The sequence below is a fragment of the Pinus tabuliformis genome, chromosome 6 (assembly GCF_031772625.1).
Source record: "Pinus tabuliformis cultivar Carrire ecotype Pingquan chromosome 6, CPIR1, whole genome shotgun sequence".
NCBI classification, from domain to species: Eukaryota; Viridiplantae; Streptophyta; class Pinopsida; order Pinales; family Pinaceae; genus Pinus; species Pinus tabuliformis.
The window spans coordinates 197,003,114-197,027,011 of NC_142292.1; the positions used below are offsets into that span (position 1 = coordinate 197,003,114).

Below are 23,898 nucleotides of genomic sequence, written 5' to 3' on the forward strand. Positions count from 1 at the left end.
GAGGTCTGCTTTGACCGCCACGGTGGCAGAAGACTCATTCCATGATGTAACTGAAGAATTGAACTGACGAAGTAGGCTGGCGCAGTTTACAGGAGGACATGTGGCCACTCCCTGTGAGCTTGATGATGACGCCGAACAGGGAACTCCAAGCGCAGCTGCAGCAGGCGATCCGACGGAGGTGGAAGAGGAATCGAACAGCCATGAGCTCGAATGGCCTTAAAGCCATGAATAGAGAACAGAAGACGCACGGAGAGGAAGAATCGAAGACGAAAGACAGAGAAGAAAGAAGATAGTGAAGCAAGAAAAAGCAGTAAGAAGACAGAGGGCCGAGCTGGCCAAAGGCAGCGTTAAGCACCAGAGAGCTTGAGGGATTCAAGCCATCCCCGAGAGGATCTGTCAGACCAAAGAGGTCAAAGAGCTGGTAGGAAAAGAGTCTGTGCACTCTAGTGGCTTGGGGAATCCAAGAACCACCTTGCCAAGCAAATTTGTTTCAGGAGACTCATATTAAACTCTTGCATTGTAATTCTCTGCTTAAGACACAATAAAATAAGGCCACCACTGAGAGCTGGATCAGAGATGTAGCCCTGGAGGATAGGGTGAACTCCTCATGAATTTCTTGTGTTCTTGTATTTGCTTACTGTGTTTCTTTGCTGTTTTCTGTTTCAAGTGTCTGTGTATTTGCAATCTGATCGATCCGTTGCATGAATAACATAGACACACACCAACACATGAGTCTGTAATACCTTTATTCATTAAATCTTTAACTGAGGTCACTCATAGGGTGATTATCAGATCAGAACAAAACTCTTTCATTGTTTTTGGAACAGAACTCCACAAATACTCACTACAGGAGCAGACACAAGCAACAAAGACTTCGAACCCCTGTCTAAGTTTGGACTATTACAAAGTTTTGTGTCACTATAGAGCAGACCTTGGTTCCATTCCTTTGACCAACATTTTGGGCCTTTCTAAGATGCTTTCCCAAGGATATCCTAGTGAGAATAGACCTTGGCCTAATGGGCAACAGAACTCAGACTTGGAGGGGCAGACTTTGATGAGTGAAGATGATAGTGAGCATTGAGAAATCTAGGGCATCGAGATTAAGTGATTTCTCTTCTATTCATAACTGCTTGTGAATGCTTTTTACTTAGATTAGGATCTTCTTTTACTTATGTTATTATAGTGTTATTCTTCATCGAACAACTACCAAAGCATAAACCATAAAGAAACAAGAGACAAAATATAGGCTATCAGCCAGGGCCAAAACCTCTCGTACTTGAGAGGAAAACCCAAGCAAATTCTTCTTCTTATATAGACTTCAATTGACAAATACGAAGACCAAGACCCTTGACATATTTTCCATTCCAAGACCAAGACACAAAGCTTTCTTGATGAGATCCTTAGTCAACAATAGTCAACCTTCTGCTCCTTCCTCCTTCTCGGCTTCTTTTCAACTTCAGCTTTAGACCTTCGCTTATTTCGACCTCCTTGATCAGAAACCCTAAATCAAAAACCCTAACTCATGCGTATGACCTTCTCTTATGCCTTGTTTTCCTTCGCTTTAGTAGGAGGTCTCTTGCTTGGTAACTCGACTTGTAATATACCCTTGCTCCCACCTTGAATTAACCTTCCAATAGGTCTGCAAAACTTCAGCCTTTTCTGCAATAGAGACAGTCACTTTACTTTGCACATGTGAGATCAAAGTGACCCAAAAACATATCCAAATGATGCCAAGAACATCGCTCTCCTTCTTTTCTTCTTCGTTGATGATTAGGTTCTCTTCTAAGTGATCTTCGCACACCTTGGTTTTAGACTTGCTTGATTGGTTTTTTGTTTTTTTGGTAATTTTCTGAAATGAGACCGAGTTGCCCTATTTATAGTTGTTTCCTAGTCAAATTAGGCCGACTTGAATGAGGGTGAGCCAACATGTCTTTTGGAGGAGATCATTTATTCCATCTTGTAGCCGACTTGTAGGAGGTGTCTTTGCTTGGTCTTGGAGGGCCTTCTTATACATTTAATGTCTCATACAAAAATGTAACATCCCCAAGAAGGGTCCTTCATACATGACATTGACTTAAATTGACTTTTATGACCTAGATGACTTTTATGAACACTTGAATCAAAATTACCTTTGTGATGGTCTTTCATCATGATATCTTCTAGTTTGCATTAGGATCCTGCATACATATCGACACATCTCCCAAAGATATATATTGTCAAGGGTCCTTTTTTTTCAGACTCCATTAGAGTCTTCATATCTTTCATGGAGATATCCTAGTCAAATCTTCTAAGTTCTTGGTCTTTGGATGTTGATTGCCTTTTTCCATGGTTGCATATTCCACGATCTCTTCCTTCCTTCACATATTTCATTCCCAGGAATTTCCAACCGGAATTCCTCCAGTTGTTGTCAACCACCTCATATTACATATGGGGCCACATTATGTTGATTTCATCTAGATAGTGTGTGAGTCATGCCTTCTTGCATCCTTTTAGAGGAGGAGATCCTTTTTCTTTTGATCATGCTCTTAAGATAAAGCATTGATCCATGTTACCTGCAACCATATGACATGACTCTTCAATATTGAATATAAGCATACATACCTCATTTTCCTTTGGGTCATCCAGACTTCCTGCAGTAACTTCCTTGATTGAAAGAGCTTCAATCCCTTGATCTGCTTCACCTTTTATGTCATCATACCATCATCCCATGAATTCCACAAGTTTGGAATTCTTGATGAAACACTTGCTTCCTCTCTTGATTGGTGAACCTTTCGATGAAGATTCCATCAGAGAATATTGAGGATCTAGAGTATCCCCATCTAGCAGATGTTTCCTTTTGACTGATGTATGATGAGCTTTGACCTGGATGACATTTTTCCTTTCCATAAGTGTCACTTATGTTTCCAATGAGGTTCCCAAGAGCTATATCCTTCCATAGTTGACTGCCATAGATTCCAATTTCAACCATCTTTCATGCTTCTCTATGATGATGTTATGAGCTCTTGCTTTCAATGCTTCTATGATGCCATGATGCATCCCATCATTTTTCTTAGTGAAGCATGATATCCATATCTTACAACAAAAGACTTAGGAACTTGAAAAGAACTTAGGTGAGGAAGACTATCTCAATCGTAATAGAGATCTCTTACTTCCTCATTCTTGGACTTCTTCTTTTCAGCTTCCTCCACTTCTTCGGTGATATGAGCTTCTTCTCTTCCTCTTTTGTTATTGTCCTTCTTGATCTTAGGACAATCCCTTTTGTAGTGCCCATATTCTTGACACCCATAGCATTGAATCTTGGCCATGTCCCTTTTCTTTTTCTGAGAACCAGAGTTTCCAAATTTTCCCTTTCTTCTTGTCATTGTAGCATACGATTGATTTTGCTCACCTGCTCCCACGTCAAATTTGGCCTTTAGTCTAGATTCTTCAAATTTGCACAGTGACCATAGATTTTGGAATAGAGTAGTTTCTTTCTTCCCATAGATACTTGAAGTAAAGGTACCCCACTCCTTCGGTAGTGCATTTAGTACAACTATAGTCATATCTCTATTAGACATGACTTCTCTGAGATCTTGAAGTTGATCCTTGATTTCAGATATCCTAATAAAGTATGAGGCTATTCCATCTTCCCTTGACATCTTCAACTTGTAGAGTTCTTGCCTTAATGAGATGACTTCTCCAGCAATGCTTACGGAGTACAACTCTACCAGTTTGTCATAGATTCCTTTTGAAGTTTCAAGTTTAGATACATATGGGATAAGGGGATCCTTGATGGATTCAATGAGAATCCTTTGAGCCCTAACTTCCCCTTTCAAATACTTTGCAAGAGCTTGAGCATCTTCCTTTCCTAGTTTAGTGATTGATCCTTTGACATGTTCCATAACCTCATTTTCAATGAGATTCAGATCTGTCCTTTTCTTCCATGCAAGATAGTTTGAAGCCCCAACCAATTTGTTGCTTTCCTTGCAAAAATACATTTTGACAGATTCAAATGTGGACATAAATATACTTACTTGATAGGATGCTCCTTCTCCTTGCTGCTTCCTTGATGTTGATGATGATATAGAGAATAGAAAACTTCTCCTTGATGAAGATAATTTTCTTCAAGAATGATACTTGATCCACAAAGAGTGAGATCTCTTTGGATCCTTTGATGGTTATGTCTTTGTTGATTATGATCAATGATGACTTGTTGGTGATGTCTTCAATGGTAAGGACATTGCTTCAATGACAGAGAGATCACCTTCGAATCTTGATGGCCATGCCTTTTGAACTAGCTTCCTTTGAATGAATAGTCTTCAAGATACTTCAACTTCAAACTGATTGAGAGTGGATCCCCGGAATGCTTCTTTGATTCATGATGATATGATCTTGATCTTGAAGTGCCTTTTCTCGGATAAATAAACTTCAAGCTTACCTTGATTCCTAGATTTCTTCAGCTTGAGTAGATGTAAGGTTTTGGCCTTCTTTTCTTGATGATGATCCCAATATTTCTTTGTAGACTTCTTCTTTGACCTAGGGTTAACATGCTTCCTTTGTAGATCTTGACTTCAAGATGATCTTCGCTTTGATGCCTTACTCGAGATTTGATCCTTGAGTGTCCCTTGATAAGATGCCCTTCCTTTACTTAGTCACCTTAGCTCTGATTCCATGTTGAGAAATCTAGGGCATTGAAATTAAATGATTTCTCTTCTATTGATAAATACTAGTGAATGCTTTTTACTTCTTAGATTAGGATCTTCTTTTACTTATGTTATTATAGTGTTATTCTTCATCAAACAACTACCAAAGCATAAACCATAAAGAGACAAGAGACATAGAATATAGGCTTTCAGCCAAGGCCAAAACATCTCGCACTTGAGAGGAAAACCCGAACAAATTCTTATTCTTATAGAGACTTCAATTGACGAATACCAAGACGAAGACCCTTGACCTATTTTCCATTCCAATACCAAGACACAAAACTTCTTTGATGAGATCCTTAGTCAACGATAATCAACCTTCTGCTCCTTCCTCCTTCTCGGCTTCTTTTCAACTTCGGCTTCCTTCTGCTTCAGACCTTCACTTATTTCAGCCTGCTTGATTAGAAACCCTGACTCGTGCATATAACCTTCTCTTATTCTTTGTTTTCCTTCGCTTTAGTAGGAGGTCTCTTCCTTGGTAACTCGGCTTGTAATATACCTTGCTCCCTCCTTGAATTAACCTTCCAATAGGTCTGCAAAACTTCAGCCTTTTCTGCAATGGAGACAGTCCCTTTACTTCGCATGTGTGAGATCAAAGTGACGCAAAAAAAAATCCAAATGATGCCAAGGACTTTGCTCTCCTTCTTTCCTTCTTCTCTGATGATTAGGCTCTCTTCTAAGTGATCTTCACACACCTTGATTTCATACTTGCTTGACCGAAATTCTTTTTCTGAAATGAGGCTGAGTTGCCCTATTTATAGTTGTTTCCCAGTCAAATTAGGCCGACTTGAGTGAGGGTGAGCCGACATGTCTTTTGGAGGAGATCAGTTATTCCATCTTGTAGTTGACTTGTAGGAGGTGTCTTTGCTTGGTCTTGGAGGGCCTTCTTATACATTTAATGACATACAAAAATGTAACATCCCCAAGAACGGTCCTTCATACATGACATTGACTTAAATTGACTTTTTGACTAGATGAAAAAACCTAAAGGTTCACAATGGGAACCTTAACTAAAATAAAATTCCTTGATCATGAAACCCATGATTTAAGTACTACAAAACTATTTTTTTTCTTCTTTTCATCAATTGCATAAAATCACAATTTACACATGTCATTATGAAGACTGAAGCTAGTTACACTTTACAATAGTGAGCAACATATCTTGATGATTAACAAACTTCGACCTCGATCTTGTTGGACACCTAATCCTAAAGGGTTAGTGTGGAATTCGAATGGACAAAAGCAGTCCAAGAGACCTTGGGATCTGAATCCCAAGAGTCACGTATTGTACTATAAATGTGTATCTTATGTTAATAAAAAATGCACTCACTGATTTATCTTTCACATTGTTTTACTGTCCATGTGTGATTAACATGGTATCAGAGCCACTTGTTTTTCTGTGGCCTGTTATGTGCATGTCAGTCCTGGCCCTCTGCCATATTCTTTTCCAGCGCTCCTGACATGCTGCCTCTGCCTCTGCCATATAACGCATCTGTCCAAGCCGTTATGAGACCTGCGTTTTCTGTCCATATACGCTCCATTTAAAAGCGCTGCACCACCTGGGATTTACCATTATTCCCTGACAAAACTGTGTTTAATGATGCGCTGCTCACCTCTGCCATATGACTGCATTTGTTAGAACTGTGTCTAATGCGTTTTTATGTTGGTTTCATATTCTTCTCTGACTGCAATGCTCCCACAGAGAAACGCCCCAAAATTTGTAACGCTTGTCCGTTGATTTGAATCCTGGTGTCAGAGGATTTCATGTATAACCGCCACAATACGCTTCTCCATTTCCACCGAAGCTGGATCTAGATGTATGGCATCTAATAAGGTGATATGTATGGCTGTTCCATCCAATGCTCCGTTGTTTAACACTGCTCAGTTCTTGTATTGCGTAAAAATATTTACACTGCTCCAGTAAGAGGCTTTCCATGGTCTAGTTTAGCAATAGGTTGTCCTCTTACATTCCAAACTAAACCAGATTCTTCATCCCTCTCATTATCGATTTCCTTTTGCTGCCTATGAGCCTCTCTCAATATCTTGCTGCTGATGGTTTGATTTACATACTGTTCGCTCTCCTGCTGCTTCCGAACTTTGCCATGACGTTTCCTGCCAGGTCTATCAAACTGTGCGTCCATTTTCTGTTCAAGTATAAACTGATGTTTCTCTGAAGAGCCTGGTAGAGATATGATGAAATGAAAGAGACAGAGGAATAGTAGTGGGATGGAGCGCAGCACTAGTATTAGCACCAGCGAAACATATATTGCCGAAAACTAGCATATGATGTTGGGTGGATTCGGTTTGGGTTCTTAGGTATACTGTCTCTGCTTAGAACGAAATATTCTGTGCAGAAAATGAAATCCGAATCGGCTTACATTGCTGAGCTGATGTGAAGAATCATACCCAAGTTCAGTTTTCATTTTTGGGGCTCATACCCAAGTTCGTTTTCATTCCTGGGGCCACTGTAGAAATTATACCCAAATCTATTCCATTATTGGGTCATTTAAAAAAAAGCATATCCGAGTGTGTTTCATTGTTGGGTTATTGGGAAAAGAATGCCCAAATCAGTTTCTGTCACTGGGTTGGGTTTAAAATGCCGATAACACCAGCTTCTGCTTTTGTATGGCTAACCAACATGATCAAGCAAGCGGGTCTGTAACTCAGAATATCAGAAAATGGCATGCGTGCTGGCTACAAACCTCTCTCAACGTTCATAGATAGGAACGATTGCGGAGTCCTACAATCAGATATATAAGGCTGTTACGCTTTATAGCTTGGCTGAATAAACATTAGATTTGTGTAGTCTCTGTTGCGATGACTCTGAAATTTGACATTTAAGTCATTGTGAGCAGAAAACGATATCCGCAGATGGCATGAAGCTACGTGTTCTGGAAGCAAATATCTTGGTATGCTTTCTCCATCCAAGGCACTTCTTGCAGAAGCAGCTGTATCGGCATTCACGCGTTTGACATTTGCGAAGACTGCATCGCCTGATCTCGAGGCATAAAGTATCTGGAGGACCACCAGCTCCGGGAAGAGCCAAACTTGTGTACATATTACGGGCGTCGTGGGAATCTCCGTTTGACTGCAATGACGACTTGAATTTGGAGAAAATCCCATCTGTTGACGAGGCGTCAGCGGCGTTGAAGTTCAAGATTCCTGCTACAATACTTTCTCTCTGCATGATACAAGTAAAACAAAACTTCTCATCAGCTTGATCCATATTCATGTGAGTTGTGGCGATTGTACCTGCATCAAAATCAATGGGCTGTAAACGTTCATCGCACAATTTTTCATGCTGATCCACTGGTGCCGCTTTTAATCGATTGCCCGTTCTGTTACATTTAAATATTTTGAAGGAGGGAGGGAACTCTATTATTGTTTTGTATAATTTGGTACGCCGTAGTCTGATGGTAATACGCTGGGTGTGAAAGTTGTTTAAATTATATTTGATGCAAATTTTAACGTGCTTGATGGAGCCGCTTTTGAAAGATTTCAAACTCCTGGGAAATTCATTTCTCAACAGATAAGTCACCTTTAAGGTGATAATTGATTATTTGAAGGATTTGCATGTCACGGGACGCTGTTTTTGTAGAGTTCCTTTCGAGCCAGTTTATTCTCTTCATTTCTTGCAAGAGGTTTTCAGGAAAGGCAATGCAAGCAATGAGCAGTGTTGTAAGTGGTTTTCATCATCTAAAAGATTTGCATTATGAAGGGAAGCTGTTGGAATAGAGAATGCTATTTGAAAAGTTTGGATTTACTTTGATATGATGAATTTTTTATGACAGTGGTAGCACAGTTATGGTATATGAATTGCTCTAGTTTTTTTTACATTGTTGCTTCCATACATTTGCTGGTATATTCTACTTCAGATCTCTGTCAGAGTTGATATATCAGAGGTATATGTAATCCATTCCTGTAGTTGAAGTTCGAATTTCAAGAAGGAAGAAGTCATTTAATTGTGCATCCATACAAAGCGTATCTTGGTATACCTGAGCATTTTAAGGGTGAAACATATCTATTGTATCTGTGTTGGAAGGACTTTGAGCCTCTCATTCTTGCTGTGAAATTTTTACAGAATTTAAAGAACAGAATCTCTGAAAGTCTGGTGATATTTGTATAATTTTGACAGTTTCAAGATATCTCTGGTTGATTTTTCCGTTTAAGCTATAGGGCTCTCTTGTGCAACTTGAAGATATTTAGCAGCTTACATTTTTCTGTGGGATTTGGAGATTTTTAAGGTGTAGAAAAATGGCTAAGCTTGAAAGAATATTAGAATTATTGAGAACTCTAATCATGTCCACTGCTAACAGCACAGTCAAAATTAACAAAGCCTCTCTTTCAGACATTCAAACATGTCTGCAATATGCACAAGAAAAGATAGAGTTTTTGCAGCTTGAATCACAGCTACAGCAGGAAGAATTACAGCAGTGGAGTCATCATTCTGAACCTGTTTCTGTTCAGAACAATGAAGCAGACTCCCATAAACAGCAAGTCAATATTGTTCAAGTTCATTCAGATCCAGTACCCAATAAAGCAGCAGCGGTACATGCAGATGCAGAAACTCAGTCTGCACTTCCCAAGCCCATCATCAGACCTTGGGAACAGCGTGTCCACAATAAGCACAGAACTGGTCTTGGATATGACAAGGACTTGTCCTTTCATATTCCAGACTATGCCAAGCCCATTCAGTTTCAGAGTGCTGGATTCATTTATGACAGTTCACCTGCTCCTCATGACAATTCAGCTTCAGCTGATCCAGACTCTGCTCCTCTTCCACAACAGCAGCAGCAACAACAACAGATCGTGAAATGCCAACACTGTGATCGAGTTGGCCATCTGAAAGATCACTGTTTTGATCTTCATCCATGTGAGCACTGTCATAAAACCAGCCATTCTTCAAACAGATGCTTCAGAAACAAGCGTTCTGCAAGAACAAAGATTCATCTTGGATGGATCGCTTCTTGGCAATGGGCATCAACAGCCAAGAAGATATTCCAAACGCATGTTAGAACTTGTTCTAGAGTATTGAACAGTCTTGCAGTTGAGTTTTCTCCATCTTCTCACCTTGTACCTGACAGGGGGGGAAATGATGGTCATCTACAAGCTTCAAAGCCACATCAAGCGAGCCTGAGCCACAACCTGCCACACCAGTTTCAGAGTTGTAGCCAGAGATAAGATGCCTGAACATGCCTTCAGTTGGCAATCTGGGACTTCCTCTAGCAGAAGACTCCAGCTTCTTGCCAGTTTTGGAAGAGTTCCAGCAGAGTTGTTGGTCATCCTTAAACCATCACAGATTAAGGACACTTCCTCTAGCAGAAGACTCCAGCTTCTTGCCAGTTTTGGAAGAGTTCCAGGAATTGCATTAAGCATTCCAGAGTTGTTGGTCATCCTTAAACCATCACAGATTAAGAACACTTCCTCTAGCAGAAGACTCCAGCTTCTTGCCAGTTTTTGGAAGAGTTCCGGGAACTGCACTAAGCGTTCCAGTGTTGGTGGTCATCCTTAAACCACCGCCCTTTTTTACCAACATTTCATAGAGCATATTCAGCCTAGTGCTGCCATGTATTTTTTGCACATTTTGTATTATAGCTCTTTTCTTGGACTCATACATAACCCTTCGGATTAAGGGGGGGAATGTTGGACACCTAATCCTAAAGGGTTAGTGTGGAATTCGAATGGACAAAAGCAGTCCAAGAGACCTTGGGATCTGAATCCCAAGAGTCACGTATTGTACTATAAATGTGTATCTTATGTTAATAAAAAATGCACTCACTGATTTATCTTTCACATTGTTTTACTGTCCATGTGTGATTAACAGATCTTGTTACATTAAAGATTTTGAAGATTTCTTTAAGCTGTTATGTAACAACATTCTGAGGCACTCCTAAAGATTACTTGGAGCAGTCATCCATGAAGCATTTTTGAGGACTATATGATGAAGCATTTTTGAAGATAGATAGAAGCATTTTAGAGATTTGTAGAAGCATCCTTGAAGATTTGTTGAGGCAACCAACAATATTGAGGCTATCTTTTGGAGCTGTTCTGAAGGCATCTTGAAGTACCTGTTGAAGACACTTCAGGCAGACCTTGGAGTATCACCCTAGAATTCCATTGTTGTAGATATGAAGTTGATCTGGAAGACATGTTGATGTTGATTGTGAAGATCCCTTGGAGATATTCTTGAAGTCTTTGTTGGAGATATCTTTTAGGACTTGTTGAAGAAGATATTGTAATTCTTGAAGCAACATTGAAGCCACCTTGAAGGGTTGAAGTAGGGTTGGAGCCCTAGAGGATTGGAGTCCTCAAGTAGACCAAGTTGGAGGTTGGATTTGTTGTATAGGTTGGAGCCTGATTTGTAAGTGAGGGTTGGAGTCCTCACCCAAGGTTGAGCCTTTGGAGAATTTGAAGAATTTTGTTGTACAGGTTGGAGCCTATTTGTTTGTAAGAGGATTGGAGTCCTCATCATTCTTATGAATAAAATTATTTTATCGCTGTACATCTTGTGTTTTGATTTTATTAATTATCTTAACTGGCATAATTTAACAGTTTTAAAGAAATAATAATTCACCCCCACCTCAGTATTTCCAACAAATATTTGACAGCAAAGTACGCTCTAATTGTATGGGAGCAATAAATATAAAATAATCTTCTATGGTCATTATCAATTTATGTAGGATTTTACTAATTGCATGATCTAATAATATTCCTAGTTCTTTATTTGGTTTGATCCAATAATGTGTAGTATCCTTGAAACAACAAAATGGTTTTTAGCACCACATGGTAATTTTCATACATTAATAATTGATAATGTTGGTATGAACTAATAAATTATATCCTGCATTGTTGTTTGTATTTCATTGTCTAAGTTATTTTGCGATAACATGCATTTTTTGTAGAGAATCATGTCATGCTCGGGCATAAGTTCAAGTAATTATTTGTTGAGTGTTATGTTAAGATGATTCGTTATTGATGATTTTGAGAGCGATTGGCAGGGGAAAAAATGTCGGGCATTAATAGTGTAAGGGCCTATTTATTGAAGAAGATGGATGCCACAGTTGAACATTTACAGGTAATTTATTTAGTTGTTAGTCAAGATTATTTTTAATACAATAAATTCCTTGTTATGCTACTCATTATTTTTATGATAACTATAGAATTGAAGGCAAATGATCATTCTCAGGCCTATGTGATGCAAACTAATACGTGCTTGCTATTTTTCTATAGAAATGTCGTGATATGTTTGAATGCAAGCTTATATATAAATGTTGATTTGAATTTATCAATTATGCTTTTTTGTGAAGTATTTTCATAGTTATTTAATATTATTTAGGACCTGTCAATGAGGCTTTGCTAGTCAATAAAACAAAGATGTTGTTATTTCCCTACCAAGGTTTGGTTACCCTAAGTGACTTGCTTGCCTGTTGTGCGCTATGACACCTATGTAAGTGGTTGTTTGATGCAGGTGGGGTTATGTACAATTCGGGTGAATTTTGTGGGTTAGATAACCCCAAACTTGCCATTACATAGCCAAAGGTTAACTTATTTAAGATGTGAGATGCTTTTTCGATTGTAATATATCAAATAAGATGAATGTCATTTTCTTTCGTTGATTAGAAGAATATACCAAAAAAATGTTAGTTGAAATACGACTTTGAATACAAGTATGCACTCTCTAAAGAATGCTCTCGATGATGGATTTGCATTTCAAAATCCCACCCAATCGCTTGGAAATGCTAATCATAAGAATTTTTTAGCTGAAGCTTTCTTATTCTTTTCTTTAAGTTTATGTATTTAGTATTAAATTTTAAGCAACCACAATGATAAATTTGAAAGTTGGTAAGGTGCTTGATTAATTATAGAAGTTTCAATATGTTTTGGTACTGTTAGCGATAATGTTGCATGAGGCTTTTATTTGTGACGTTTTGTCACAAGGATCAAGCTTGCAAGATCGCATTGCTAGATGTTTTGATGGACAAAGGGGTGCATTTGTGTTTTGGTTTAGAGATGGTGCTTTCTTGTGGTTGCTTGATTGCCTTGGTTGGAGGAGATTCCTTTCTCCTTTGAGATGGATTGTCATGGTTCCTCTATTAGTTTCATTTTAACGATTGCATATCTTGGGTTAATGTATTAGCATGCTAGTGGATAGTCGAAGGCCTATGGGTGCAACTATGCCTGTAGATCACAAAAAAATGAAGTTTTGTGCATGAAATTAGATGTTCACCTAGAGGATGTTAGTTCTACATATGTGTAGTAGATAACAAAAAGATCTGAGAGCAGGGAAGTTTGAATGTTTACTATAATATGAATATGTAGACTGAACTTGTGTTTGCAGGTGACCGGGATACAGATACGTCATTATGTTTGAAGTTTGTATTACAAGAGTTTGACATGATTTGGCTGATTGATATAGATGAGCAGTGTTGGGAGTTTTGACATGACTTATATTGGTATTTGATAATGGTTTTGTATTGGCCTTCTCGTTCTTAGCACATTGGTTGAAGTATTGACAGTTGTATGCTTGGAACCTGCATGATCTATCCTTGGTATATGCATTTGCATCTAGTAACATAAATGACTTGTATTATGATCATGAGAATGACTTAATGAAGTTTGATATTGCGTGATAATAGATGAAGTCAAGACTTGATATGAGCTCTACCTGTCACCTGGTCTAAAGAACTTGATACTGTGATATTGATGATTTTGATATTAATTATGATCTACATTGATTTATGAAAAGCTGAGAAAGTTGGTTTGGTAAAGTGTTATGTTTGCAGAGAGCATTGCATGAAGCAAGCTCCCTGATCCAGATATGTCCACATTGATTGTTATCTGGTGAAGCCAGGATGATGTGTTGATCCAAACCTCTACTTCAGAAATGTTCCAAGGTATGACTTTGGTTTTGGTTTTATATACTGATGGTCTACTCTTGACAGGTGATGAGCCTCTGATGATCTAAGTAAGAGGGAGATGGCTTCTGAAGCTCGAAATAAGAAATCATGGCATGATGAATTGATTTCTGAAATTGGGAAAAGATAATCTATATTGCGAAGCTATTGAAGAAGTATTGGAAAGAGGAAATGCAAATCCTTGGACACTCCGATTAAATTGGCAACCAATAGTTGATTGAAGCATTTTGAACATCTGTCTGTGTATATACATGATATGCATAGAACCTGAGTCGATTCATGATTGAGCCACTTCATACACATTGAGTTGTCGCCAAGCATCCTTCGAGATATTTGCATGAGATGATCTATTCTTGGTCTGAGATATTCTTCCTATGATATATGACTGTATGGATATGCTGATGTTGATTGGGATCGTTATTGATGAGATGAGCACATATGAGTGCTGCCTTAGTATGAGATCTGCCATGATGAGAGGTCTATAGCACGATCGAGGTTGAGTATGATGTTGCTAGCATGGCTAACTATGAAGTAGGATGAAGAAGCATTTGAAGAGATGTTTGAGAAAGTTCTGAATATGACATGGATACATTGCAATGACATAGAGAGGCAGAGAATCCCATATATATAGTTGGGATTGAGATACTTTCATATATTGAGACAATGCAGCTGTACGAGACAAGCCTTGGCTTGTGTTTGACACTTCCTTGAGAGGTAGGATGATTATGGTATCCTTTTGTGATTTATATGATTATTTATGTTCTAACATGATATTTGATTTGATGTCCTGTATGAATAGGAGACAACTGTTACTGATACATGATGATTACTTGATACAAGTACGATGATATGAGTATGATGAGAGCAGCGCTGATCGAGGACACTGAGCCAAGCTCTTCCTCCCTTCTCTGAGCTCCTAGGGTATGGAATTGAGATAGAGGGCTCCTCGGGTTGAGGCAACTTTGGACAATAGGTAATCACCCGTATCTGTTACCCATAGTGTTGGAGTAGTATCTCACCCTATCTTGGTCTTTATAGAGTGTACCCCCATTGGCATCATACCCACAAGCTGGGCTTGTTGGGATTATCCCTCCTTGTCTGGCCAACAGTTGAGGAGGCTTGTTGGGATTATCCCTCACCCAAGCTAGTATTATGATGCAGGTGTTCTACCACATGACTATTGAGGGTCATTATTGGGAAGATCAATAGGCAATAGGATGGGTTGAGTAGTAGCTCCCCTATATCACCTATTGCTCGATATGGGGTCATAGTAGTAGCTCCCCCATGAGATTCCGGGTTGAGTAGTAGCTCCCCGATGTGGTTCTAGGTTGAGATATGCTCCCTAATGATATGCTTTTCAATGATTGATATTTCGGGTAGTAGCCCGTTGACGAATATTCTAGGTAGTAGCCCGTTGACAAATATTTTGGGTAGTAGTTCGTTGACAGGTATTCTGGGTAGTAGCTCGTTGACAAATATTCCGGGTAGTAGCCTGTTGATAAAGATTCTGGGTTGTAGCCTGATGACTAGAGGGTGGTAGCTTAAGCTCCCCTCTGATAACAAATTCTTCTTCTTTTAGATTCAAGAATATTCAACATATGAGCAGGAACAATCAAGAGATAAGCAAGAATAAGCAAGAGATGTACATTGATGATTCGAGATGATGAGATACTTGAGATGGGACGTATGATGACAGGAAGTCATGTTGATCGATGGTCAGATATTGGCAGGTGGAATTCTCCCTAGTTGAGAGGGAGTGTTAAAATTATGCAATTGTGGTCAAATTCCACTTTGGACAGCTCACATGATGGAGATAATGATTGCATTGAATTCCTTTTTTTGAGAGGACCAAAATCGACCTAAATATCACCTCATTTGGACAAGCAAAAGTTGGTTTTTGAATTTATGTTCCCACTCATGTATATTGGATCAGGTTGGCCCTATGCATATGTACAATTGGACAGGTCAACCTCAACATCAAGTGGACCCTCATGGAAGCCTATAAATAGAAGAGACCTCAAGCTCATTTGGACACATTGATCAAGCCATCTTCTCTTCTCTTCTATTGTCTTGGTTCGCATAGGTCTGACAGAGAAAGTTCACACAAGGGTCCGAAACTACAGGGTTGAAGCTCACACGAATCTAGGGTTTCTGTTTCTTGGTCGCTGGCTCGTAACTAAGCATTCTTGGCCCTGGACACACACACAGAGTGGTTAAGGTTGCGTCTGGGAAGCCTCAAACGCTTGCACAGTAGCCTAAAGGGAGCGTCTAGGGTTTCTGAACCAGATCGGGTAGTCTGGTCCCCAAATGCAGACACAAAGTTTTCAAGGGTGTGTCTGGGAAGTCTCAGACACTCGCACAATAACTTGAAGGGTGTGTTTGGGGGTTTGAGGCAAATCTGAGTGTATTTGTCCCTAGACACATGCATACAGTTCACTAGGGAGAGTCCAGGACTGCCATAGTCGCTTGCACAACTCCTCCTCCATGCATCCGAGACTAAAAGATGAAACTTCAGTACTCTGAAGATTCCACTCAGTGACAACAATGTTCAACAATAGGCTACAGACAGTGACAATACATTACAGTCCTCAGAATCAAGGTTTTGAATATAAGCATGTTTAGGTTCATTTCATGGATGTTCTAGTTGTTGTGAAGATATGGATCATTGTACTCTCTTTTGCTGAATCATTTGATGACAATCTATAAGAAGAAGAATTTGCAAGGGTTTCCCCATAGTGGGTTTTGCCCTGGTCTCCAACCAATCTTGGTGTCTCTATGTGTGCACTGTGCATGCTTTTCTTCTATTGTTCCTTTATGTCCGCTGCATTGATGATGATGATATTGTCCTTTATACATAATTGCATATGTTGATGAATAATGGTGTAAATCTGAATAATGTCATGATGTTAAGGGGTGAACTTAATGTGTTAATGAAGAAATGCAATTATCAAAGCAAAGAACAATATAGCCCTAAGAAAATCTAACAACTATGACATTAGATATGGAATTTTATCATTTATAATTAATTGAAGATGTTACCTCTTTACTTTGTCTAACCATGGAGGGACATAATTGTTCTCGGATAAGTGTGCGTTAACCTAGGTCAGAAGGTACTACAAGGAATTAAGGTAGATGGTATAACTATTTCATAACCATACTTAATACTTTCCACAAATTCTCTTACATTTCCATCTCATCCATATAAAAAAGTACACTCTTCACTTGTGAATAGCCTATCAAATGTCAGCAGAAAGGTTTGATGAAGAATTCAAAAGAAAAAAAATCAAGCAAACCTAAGTTAAATAAGACAAGCAAAAAGGTTGAGAGGTGAAGAGCAAATAAAAGCCAGATTAAAAAGTTGTACTACAATTAAAAGGCCTACCCTCTAAAGTCCTAAAGTTGAACGACCATCTAAAGAAAAAAGACTTGAAATTAAAAAATAACAAGTGAACAAAGTGGGGTCGATCCATGATAATACAATTAATCAAGAAAAAAATTGCAAGTAAAAGCCATCCCACACAATGAACAATAAAAGGTGAACAAGGGTTTGCAAAAATGAAGCTCTTCATTATTTGATGGCACTTACCGCATATGACAACAACTATTACAAAAGGGAAGGCTAGCCTTTATCAAGACATATATTATGGCTAGATAACAACTAGTTAGACTCCTCGAGTAATTGTTTTTACTAGTCATGCACAAGTCAAAGACCTAGTAATTTTTTCATAAAATATTTGATTACAATTTTTTATTTTCTCACTGAGGGGTTTACTTGACTTCAATTGCCCAAATTAGTCCAATGATCCCTTTCTCATGGCCTGATATGGTCAAAGAAGGAAATTAGTACATCTTTATTGCTCAACGTTCCACTTGGTTGCCCTTGAAGAAATTCGACTTGGTCCTTTGAGAGGTACAACTTGACTTCAAGTTTCGAATTGGTAATTTGGAGGAATAATTTGGCTTCTAATAGCTACTTTCTCGGTTCATTCCTCAACTTCTTGTTCCATGTAGTCTCCAACGGCTAGTTAGACCACCCAATGGCTAATTGACTTCACAAGTGACTAGCTTGACTTGACATCTTCCCTTTACTATCTTGACATGGCCACTTGATCATTGGATCTCCAATGCCTTTGACTGTTTGAAAGTTTCGACACTTGGGTTTAGCTAAACTGGCCATGATTTGAGTTGGGTCACTCTTAGAATCTTCATATCTTGCATAACATTGCCACATCATTCTTTCCTTACCATGTCATCTACCACTTGTGTTGGTTCCATAATGCCTTGAGGAGTTTGAGAAATCTGCCATGTAAGTATTGATCCTCTCATTTTGCTGATCATGTTTGACATATTGCATGCGTTATTCTACCCAATGCCGACCTTGTTTTTCCACTTGGAAACCTATTTGACCAGTGGACAAAGTTTGACCAAGTTGTAACTAGCCACTGCCACCTTTGTTTGGAAAAAATTAAAATGGCATGGTATATTCTCATCAAACTGAACAGTGTGTGATCAAGTTGACTTTTTGACCATCGAGATCCCTTTGCATTGGGAATTGTGAACTGCTTTTGAATATGTGGAAGTTGTCAAAATGAGACTACCATGCATGAAAGTTGTCTGGGAGATACTACACCAAATCCAAGGCCACCTACAGACTCTATAGAATCTAACCATGTGGTGTGACATAGGTGCACCTTAACGCAGGTTAGAGTGGCCCATACACTGGTGATCACACCTATAAAATTAGGCTCCCATAAAACCATGAGTCCACAAGTAAGCTAACCGAAGGCCCTCCATTCCTATGCAAGATGAGAGGAACCTACAATGAACTACAAGGGATAGCCATTGTATGAACAAGACAATAAAATACAGAGAATGAGAACAAGGCATAGGGCTGGTATAACTAATACAAAAAATCACATAATTGTTACAAATGCTTTAACTTGTGACCTTGAGCTTACAGTGGTGGTGATAAATGCTACAAAAGATTTTGTATGTACCCTTGTTGACATGTGGGGTAATAGTCCAATGTGTGTTGATTTATGTAGCTTGGGAGGTACTCCACAACCCTACGTACTGGGTTTGTGTCAGTTGGCACCACAAAAACACTTTGCTGGCGAAGTACCCAAGCAGTGGGTTTTTCTCCCAAAGTTGTGGGTACGAAACCAAGCATGGTTTGATGATTGGACCATTGTTGCATGTTTGGCGACACCCTTAAAGGAACAAAGGGGTCCTAAGGAAACCATGGAGAATTGGTTCAAATGAGGGAAAATAATTTTTATTTGTATGTAGTGGGCTAAATGACATGAAAATTAGGTCGGCTGGGCTTGAGGAGTGCCCTTTGGAGGGCTAGTCCTTGCACCTAAGGAAACATATAAATAAAAGAGGGGGAGACTCATTTGAATCACTTCTAAGTGCAATCGTTCAAAAGGAAAGCAACCTGAGGTCGCCACAGATGTAGAGGAGACAAATCAAGTGAAGAAAGAAGATATGTTTGGTATCTTTTCTCTGATTTGGTTTGGACATGACTAAGAGAAGGCTGGTCGTGTTCCATAGGAATATTTCTAGGCATAAGAAGGGCATATATCTTTGTGATTCTGGTCGCTATCTTACTGACTCCTTGTAGAGGGCTGAGACCCCCGTGTTATGTGCTAAGGAGGGTCGTAAGGTGTAGGAGAGAGGGCCGCATATAGTCAAGGAGATATGCAGGATTAGGGCCAGGGAAGTGAGATCTGCGCAGGGAAAGTGGATTAATTGAGGCCGAGTTAGCACTGGTGTGTAGCATGTTATGAAACCAACTCACAAAAAAATAGAAAAGATAGATCAACGACTTAAAAATCAGCCTCTTCAAGGGGGAAACCTCCTTTACATTACACAAATGAACAATTCTTGGATGATACAAATGACAAGACCTCCTTTCTATATATAGGAGTCTAAGGAGTCCCAATACAATCAGAGCCTACATAACAATAATGTTGTAGGGGCACAACAATAACAATAGTGGGCTTCTATGGGGCATAATGATAACAACATGGGGACTATATGGGCACAATAATACAATAAGGGGGTTCCACTAATAACAATAAGGGGTTACACTAGTAGTATAGGGACCTAACATGCCTCTCTCCTTCAAGAAGTGTTGTCCTGAACGCTTGAGTAGTTTTGGATGCTTCTATATAAAACTTTTGTCCCCCGATTTGGAATCTTCAGCGGGTAAGTTCTTCCACTTGATGAGATACTCTGAAATTGATCGATTTCGTAGCTGTCGGGTTATTGTTTCTGTGACTGCTTCATGTTCTAATATGATTTTTCCTTCCTCGTCAGGTTCCGACAATATTGTTTGAACTGGGAGCTTGTCAGCTATAACCTTCTTTAAGCATGAAACCTGGAAAACTAGGGGCACTCGGGAAGATGTAGGAAGCTCTAATTTGTATGCCATAGAACCAATTTTGCAGCACCTTGTAAGGACCATAATACTTTGGTGATAATTTATTATCCTTCTTAGCTTGCTTGAGGGACATTTGTTTGTATGGTTGTATTCGTAAAAATGCCCAGTCGCCTATATCAAAACTTCTTTCGTTGCCATGTTCATCTACATGTTGTTTCATTCTATTTTGCACCAAAGTGGGGTTATCCTTTAGAAGTTGGAGAACTTGTCGTTGATGCTCGATGTGATCTTTCACTGCTTGAACCTTTTTCTTCTTGATATGTCGTTCTATCTTAAGAGTTTGAGCAGTGGTAATTCCTGCCAATGCATTACAAGATATGGTCGGATTCATTTCTTGATGCTCGATGTGATCTTTCACTTCTTGAACCTTTTTCTTCTTGGTATGTCCTTCTATTTTGAGAGTTTGAGGAGTGGTAATTCTTGCCAATGCTTTACAAGATATGGTCAGATTCATTTCTTCTTTCTCTGGGGTTGGTTCTTAGTGTATATCCTCTTCTTTTGACATTTCTTGATCCTTTTCTTCCTCCTCTTCACAATTTATGTAAAATAATTTCTTCTCAGCACACTTATGACCTTTAGTGTATTTTCTATCACAACTGTAACAAAGCCCTTTTCCTCTTTTTTCTTCCAATTGTTGTGGTGTAAACCTTGTAGGTTGTGGAAGGATAGGAGCAAAAACACTTCCATATTTATAGTTGTGAGTGGTAGGATTCCTTGTTTCCATAATTCTTCTTTCAATTTTTCTTTCCAACCCGAATGCCTTCTCTAATGAATCAGGTTTCCAAAGATGAACCTCATGTTGAATGTTATCCTTTAAAGTCCCTATGAAGACATCAATCCTTTGCTTCTTTGAAATATCATTTACCCTTACATTCAATTTTTGGAAGTCCTCAATGTGCTCTGCCATTGAACCCTTTTGTTTGAGATTTATCAATTGGCTAAAGGTGTTGCTCTTTGTATCCTCATAATGTGCTATCATTTCCTCCGTGAAAATTGACCAAGTGACAAGTGGTTTACGAGAACAAAGCCCTTTAGACCATAAAAGTTGATTCGGTTCTAAATATAAAAATGCAATATGTACCTTTTGTAACAGTTGTACACTATGTAGATCAAAATATTGCTCCATCTGTAATATCCAATTTACCGGATCCTTGCCATCAAACTTCCTCATATCGCTTTTTCTTGATTTTAGGAGCTCGATCTTGAAACGACTGTAACTCTGTAATTTTGGATCTCCCATTTCTGAAATTGTGTTTTATGGTAGTTATCTGAGTCCTCTTTCTAACCCCACTAGTTTGATCAATATTGGATTCTTCAAGAAAGAGTTATGCCAAATCTCCTATGATGACCTGATTATAGACTGGTTCAGTAGAGCGAACTTGTACAAAGTGCCACGTGTCACTGTTTTGACCTTCAGACTTGAAAACAATACACAGAAAAGTACAGTCCGTCCTCTTTTTGTAACTTCTTACGAAATTTCAATTTGATGCTCAGAGAGAAAGTTATGATGATTTTCCGAAGGTCACCTGTTTGGGATGTAATTCAGGAGCCTGCAAAAACCCTAAATGTCTTGGACCGTCTCTCCGAAATTATAGCGAAACAAGATATGAAATTCGGGCCCGAGCTTCACCACGATTTCGGCTCAAATGGGTTTTAATTTAAGAGTCTGAACCTTTGTAGAAAAAAAATTATGGCGAACATGCCACGATGACCTGTTTGAGATGGAATTTTGGAGCATGCAAAAACCCTAACTTCCTCAGACGATATCTCCGAAAATATAGCGAGACAAGATTTGAAATTCGGACCCGAGATTCAGAATGATTTCGGCTCAAATGGGTTTTTTTAGCTTCTGAAACTTCGTAATGAAAGCGTTATAGCGAAAATGCCACGATGACCTGTTTGGAGTAGCAAAACCCTAGAATCCAAAGCTCTGATACCAAATGTTATGAAACCAACTCACAAAAAGATAGAAAAGATAGATCAACGACTTAAAATCCAGCCTCTTCGAGGGGGAAACCTCCTTTACATTACACAAATGAACAATTCTTGGATGATACAAATGACGAGACCTTTCTATATATAGGAGTTTAAGGGGTCCCAAGACAATCAAAGCCTACATAACAATAATATTGTAGGGGCACAACAATAACAATAATGGGCTTCTATGGGGCATAATGATAACAACATGGGGACTATATGGGCACAATAATACAATAAGGGGGTTGCACTAATAACAATATGGGGTTACACTAGTAGTATAGGGACCTAACATAGAAGCTACAAGTTCCCTAACCAGGGGCCGAAAAGCCACAGTGGTATGCTATAGGAATGTGCTGGAATAGACTTTGGATTTGAGGTAAGTTGGTTGTCTTTTAAGTTGTTTGGTTGCTAGGGATGGTAGGCTATTTCATGTGTTGAATAAAAGTTAGAGGAATAACCAAAGTAAATTGAGGAGGGTTGTTAGAAGAGCCCTAGAACAATGGACAAATAGGTAGATTTGTCACTATGTGTGGGTAGACTTGTTTGGCCCTAAGGATTGACACTTTTGAGGAAGCAAAGGAGCAATCAAGTGTGTTAGTTGTCAAGGCCTAGTTCAGTGAGGTTCAGTAGTCATCCTTGAGTAGTTGTGTGGCATAAGTGGGTAGTGCGTTGAAAGACCCTATGTACTGGTGTCCTTGAAGGAATAAGGAGCAACTAGTGGGCAGATCGATTGGGCCAAAGTTCAGTGACCTAAAGGTGTAGTGTTCTTTGATAGTGACAAATTGTGGAGTTGTAGGAGGGAAGGCAAAGGACCGCCAGATGTGTTCAAGGTACGTGGACTGAAAGGAGCAGTGGAGCGCGCTACATCAACAAGTAGGTCAGTTGTACTTTGCTTAGGGTAGATTGGTCTTCATAGTTGTTGATACCAAGCCGTAGTTGTCTTGTATCAAGACTGATTGTAAGGGCCGTGGTCCCTGGTATGAGAGCCCTAAGATTGTTGTATTAAGTTTGTAATATAACAAAGTTGGGTTAAAAATTGTGTCTTGTGTACTGGTTGTTTCACTGCTGTGATTATTCCGTTGTGCAAACTACAAATGTTGTGGCATTTGGGTGTGTTTGTGTTTGAGATTAGACTCAAACCAGATTCTTGAGTGCTGTGAAAAATCAACAATGTGCTCTTCATTCCAAGGGACATCATCAAAATGCATGGATAAATTGCCAAGTAACATTCCCTTCATCAAGATGTCATCATCAAGAAGGCTCACTTCACCCTCCTAGGACATGCATGGGTGACGTGGAAACCCTAGGATCAATTGTTGGCATCAAAACAAGGTGTGCTAGCCCTCCCAAACCATCTCATGTGGTCTTCACCATTATTTGGGCTTTGGAATAAGGAAATGTCCATCAAACAAGTTCAAGGCTAGCTTGGGGGCATCTTGGGTCCATTTGGGCACATCATTAATCAAGCCTACACCTTTAGCTTCTTGGTTCAACATTTTAGCATTTGGAAGTGTAAAAAGGGGCATACAACCATCTCAAGGAGGCAACATTGGGGTTGCAGTGTCATATGTGCTCTCAAAGTTAGGCTAGGCGTCCTCTCTATTATGCTAGAAAGATGTCAAGCCATCCCTCAAGGGATCTATGCTTCATGTGTGATGAACCATTTAGAAAATACTCTCAAGATCAAGTGAGATCAACATCATTAGGGAAAAAACCTCTAAAGCATCATTGTGGACCATATTCAATGTTAGGGGCACAAAAATATGACACAAAGCTTGTCATCAAATGTCTTTCTAGCTCAATATTTGTAAGCAAGTTAATGCACTTATGTTAGGAATAATTATGCAGTTAGCCCTATTAGGTGCTTCGAAGGACA

At 39.1% G+C, this 23,898-nt stretch overlaps 1 protein-coding gene across 20 annotated transcripts in view; it reads left to right on the forward strand.

Moving 5' to 3' along the window:
* The window catches only part of LOC149258140 (uncharacterized), a 393,208-nt gene that overhangs the window by 200,325 nt on the left and 168,985 nt on the right, over window positions 1-23,898 (forward strand). For all 20 annotated transcript variants that reach the window (XM_089414762.1, XM_089414748.1, XM_089414744.1 and 17 more), the window contains one exon: window positions 11,681-11,757. In XM_089414762.1, the coding sequence (XP_089270888.1) occupies window positions 11,681-11,757 (77 nt within the window). The remainder of the gene's footprint in view (window positions 1-11,680; window positions 11,758-23,898) is intronic.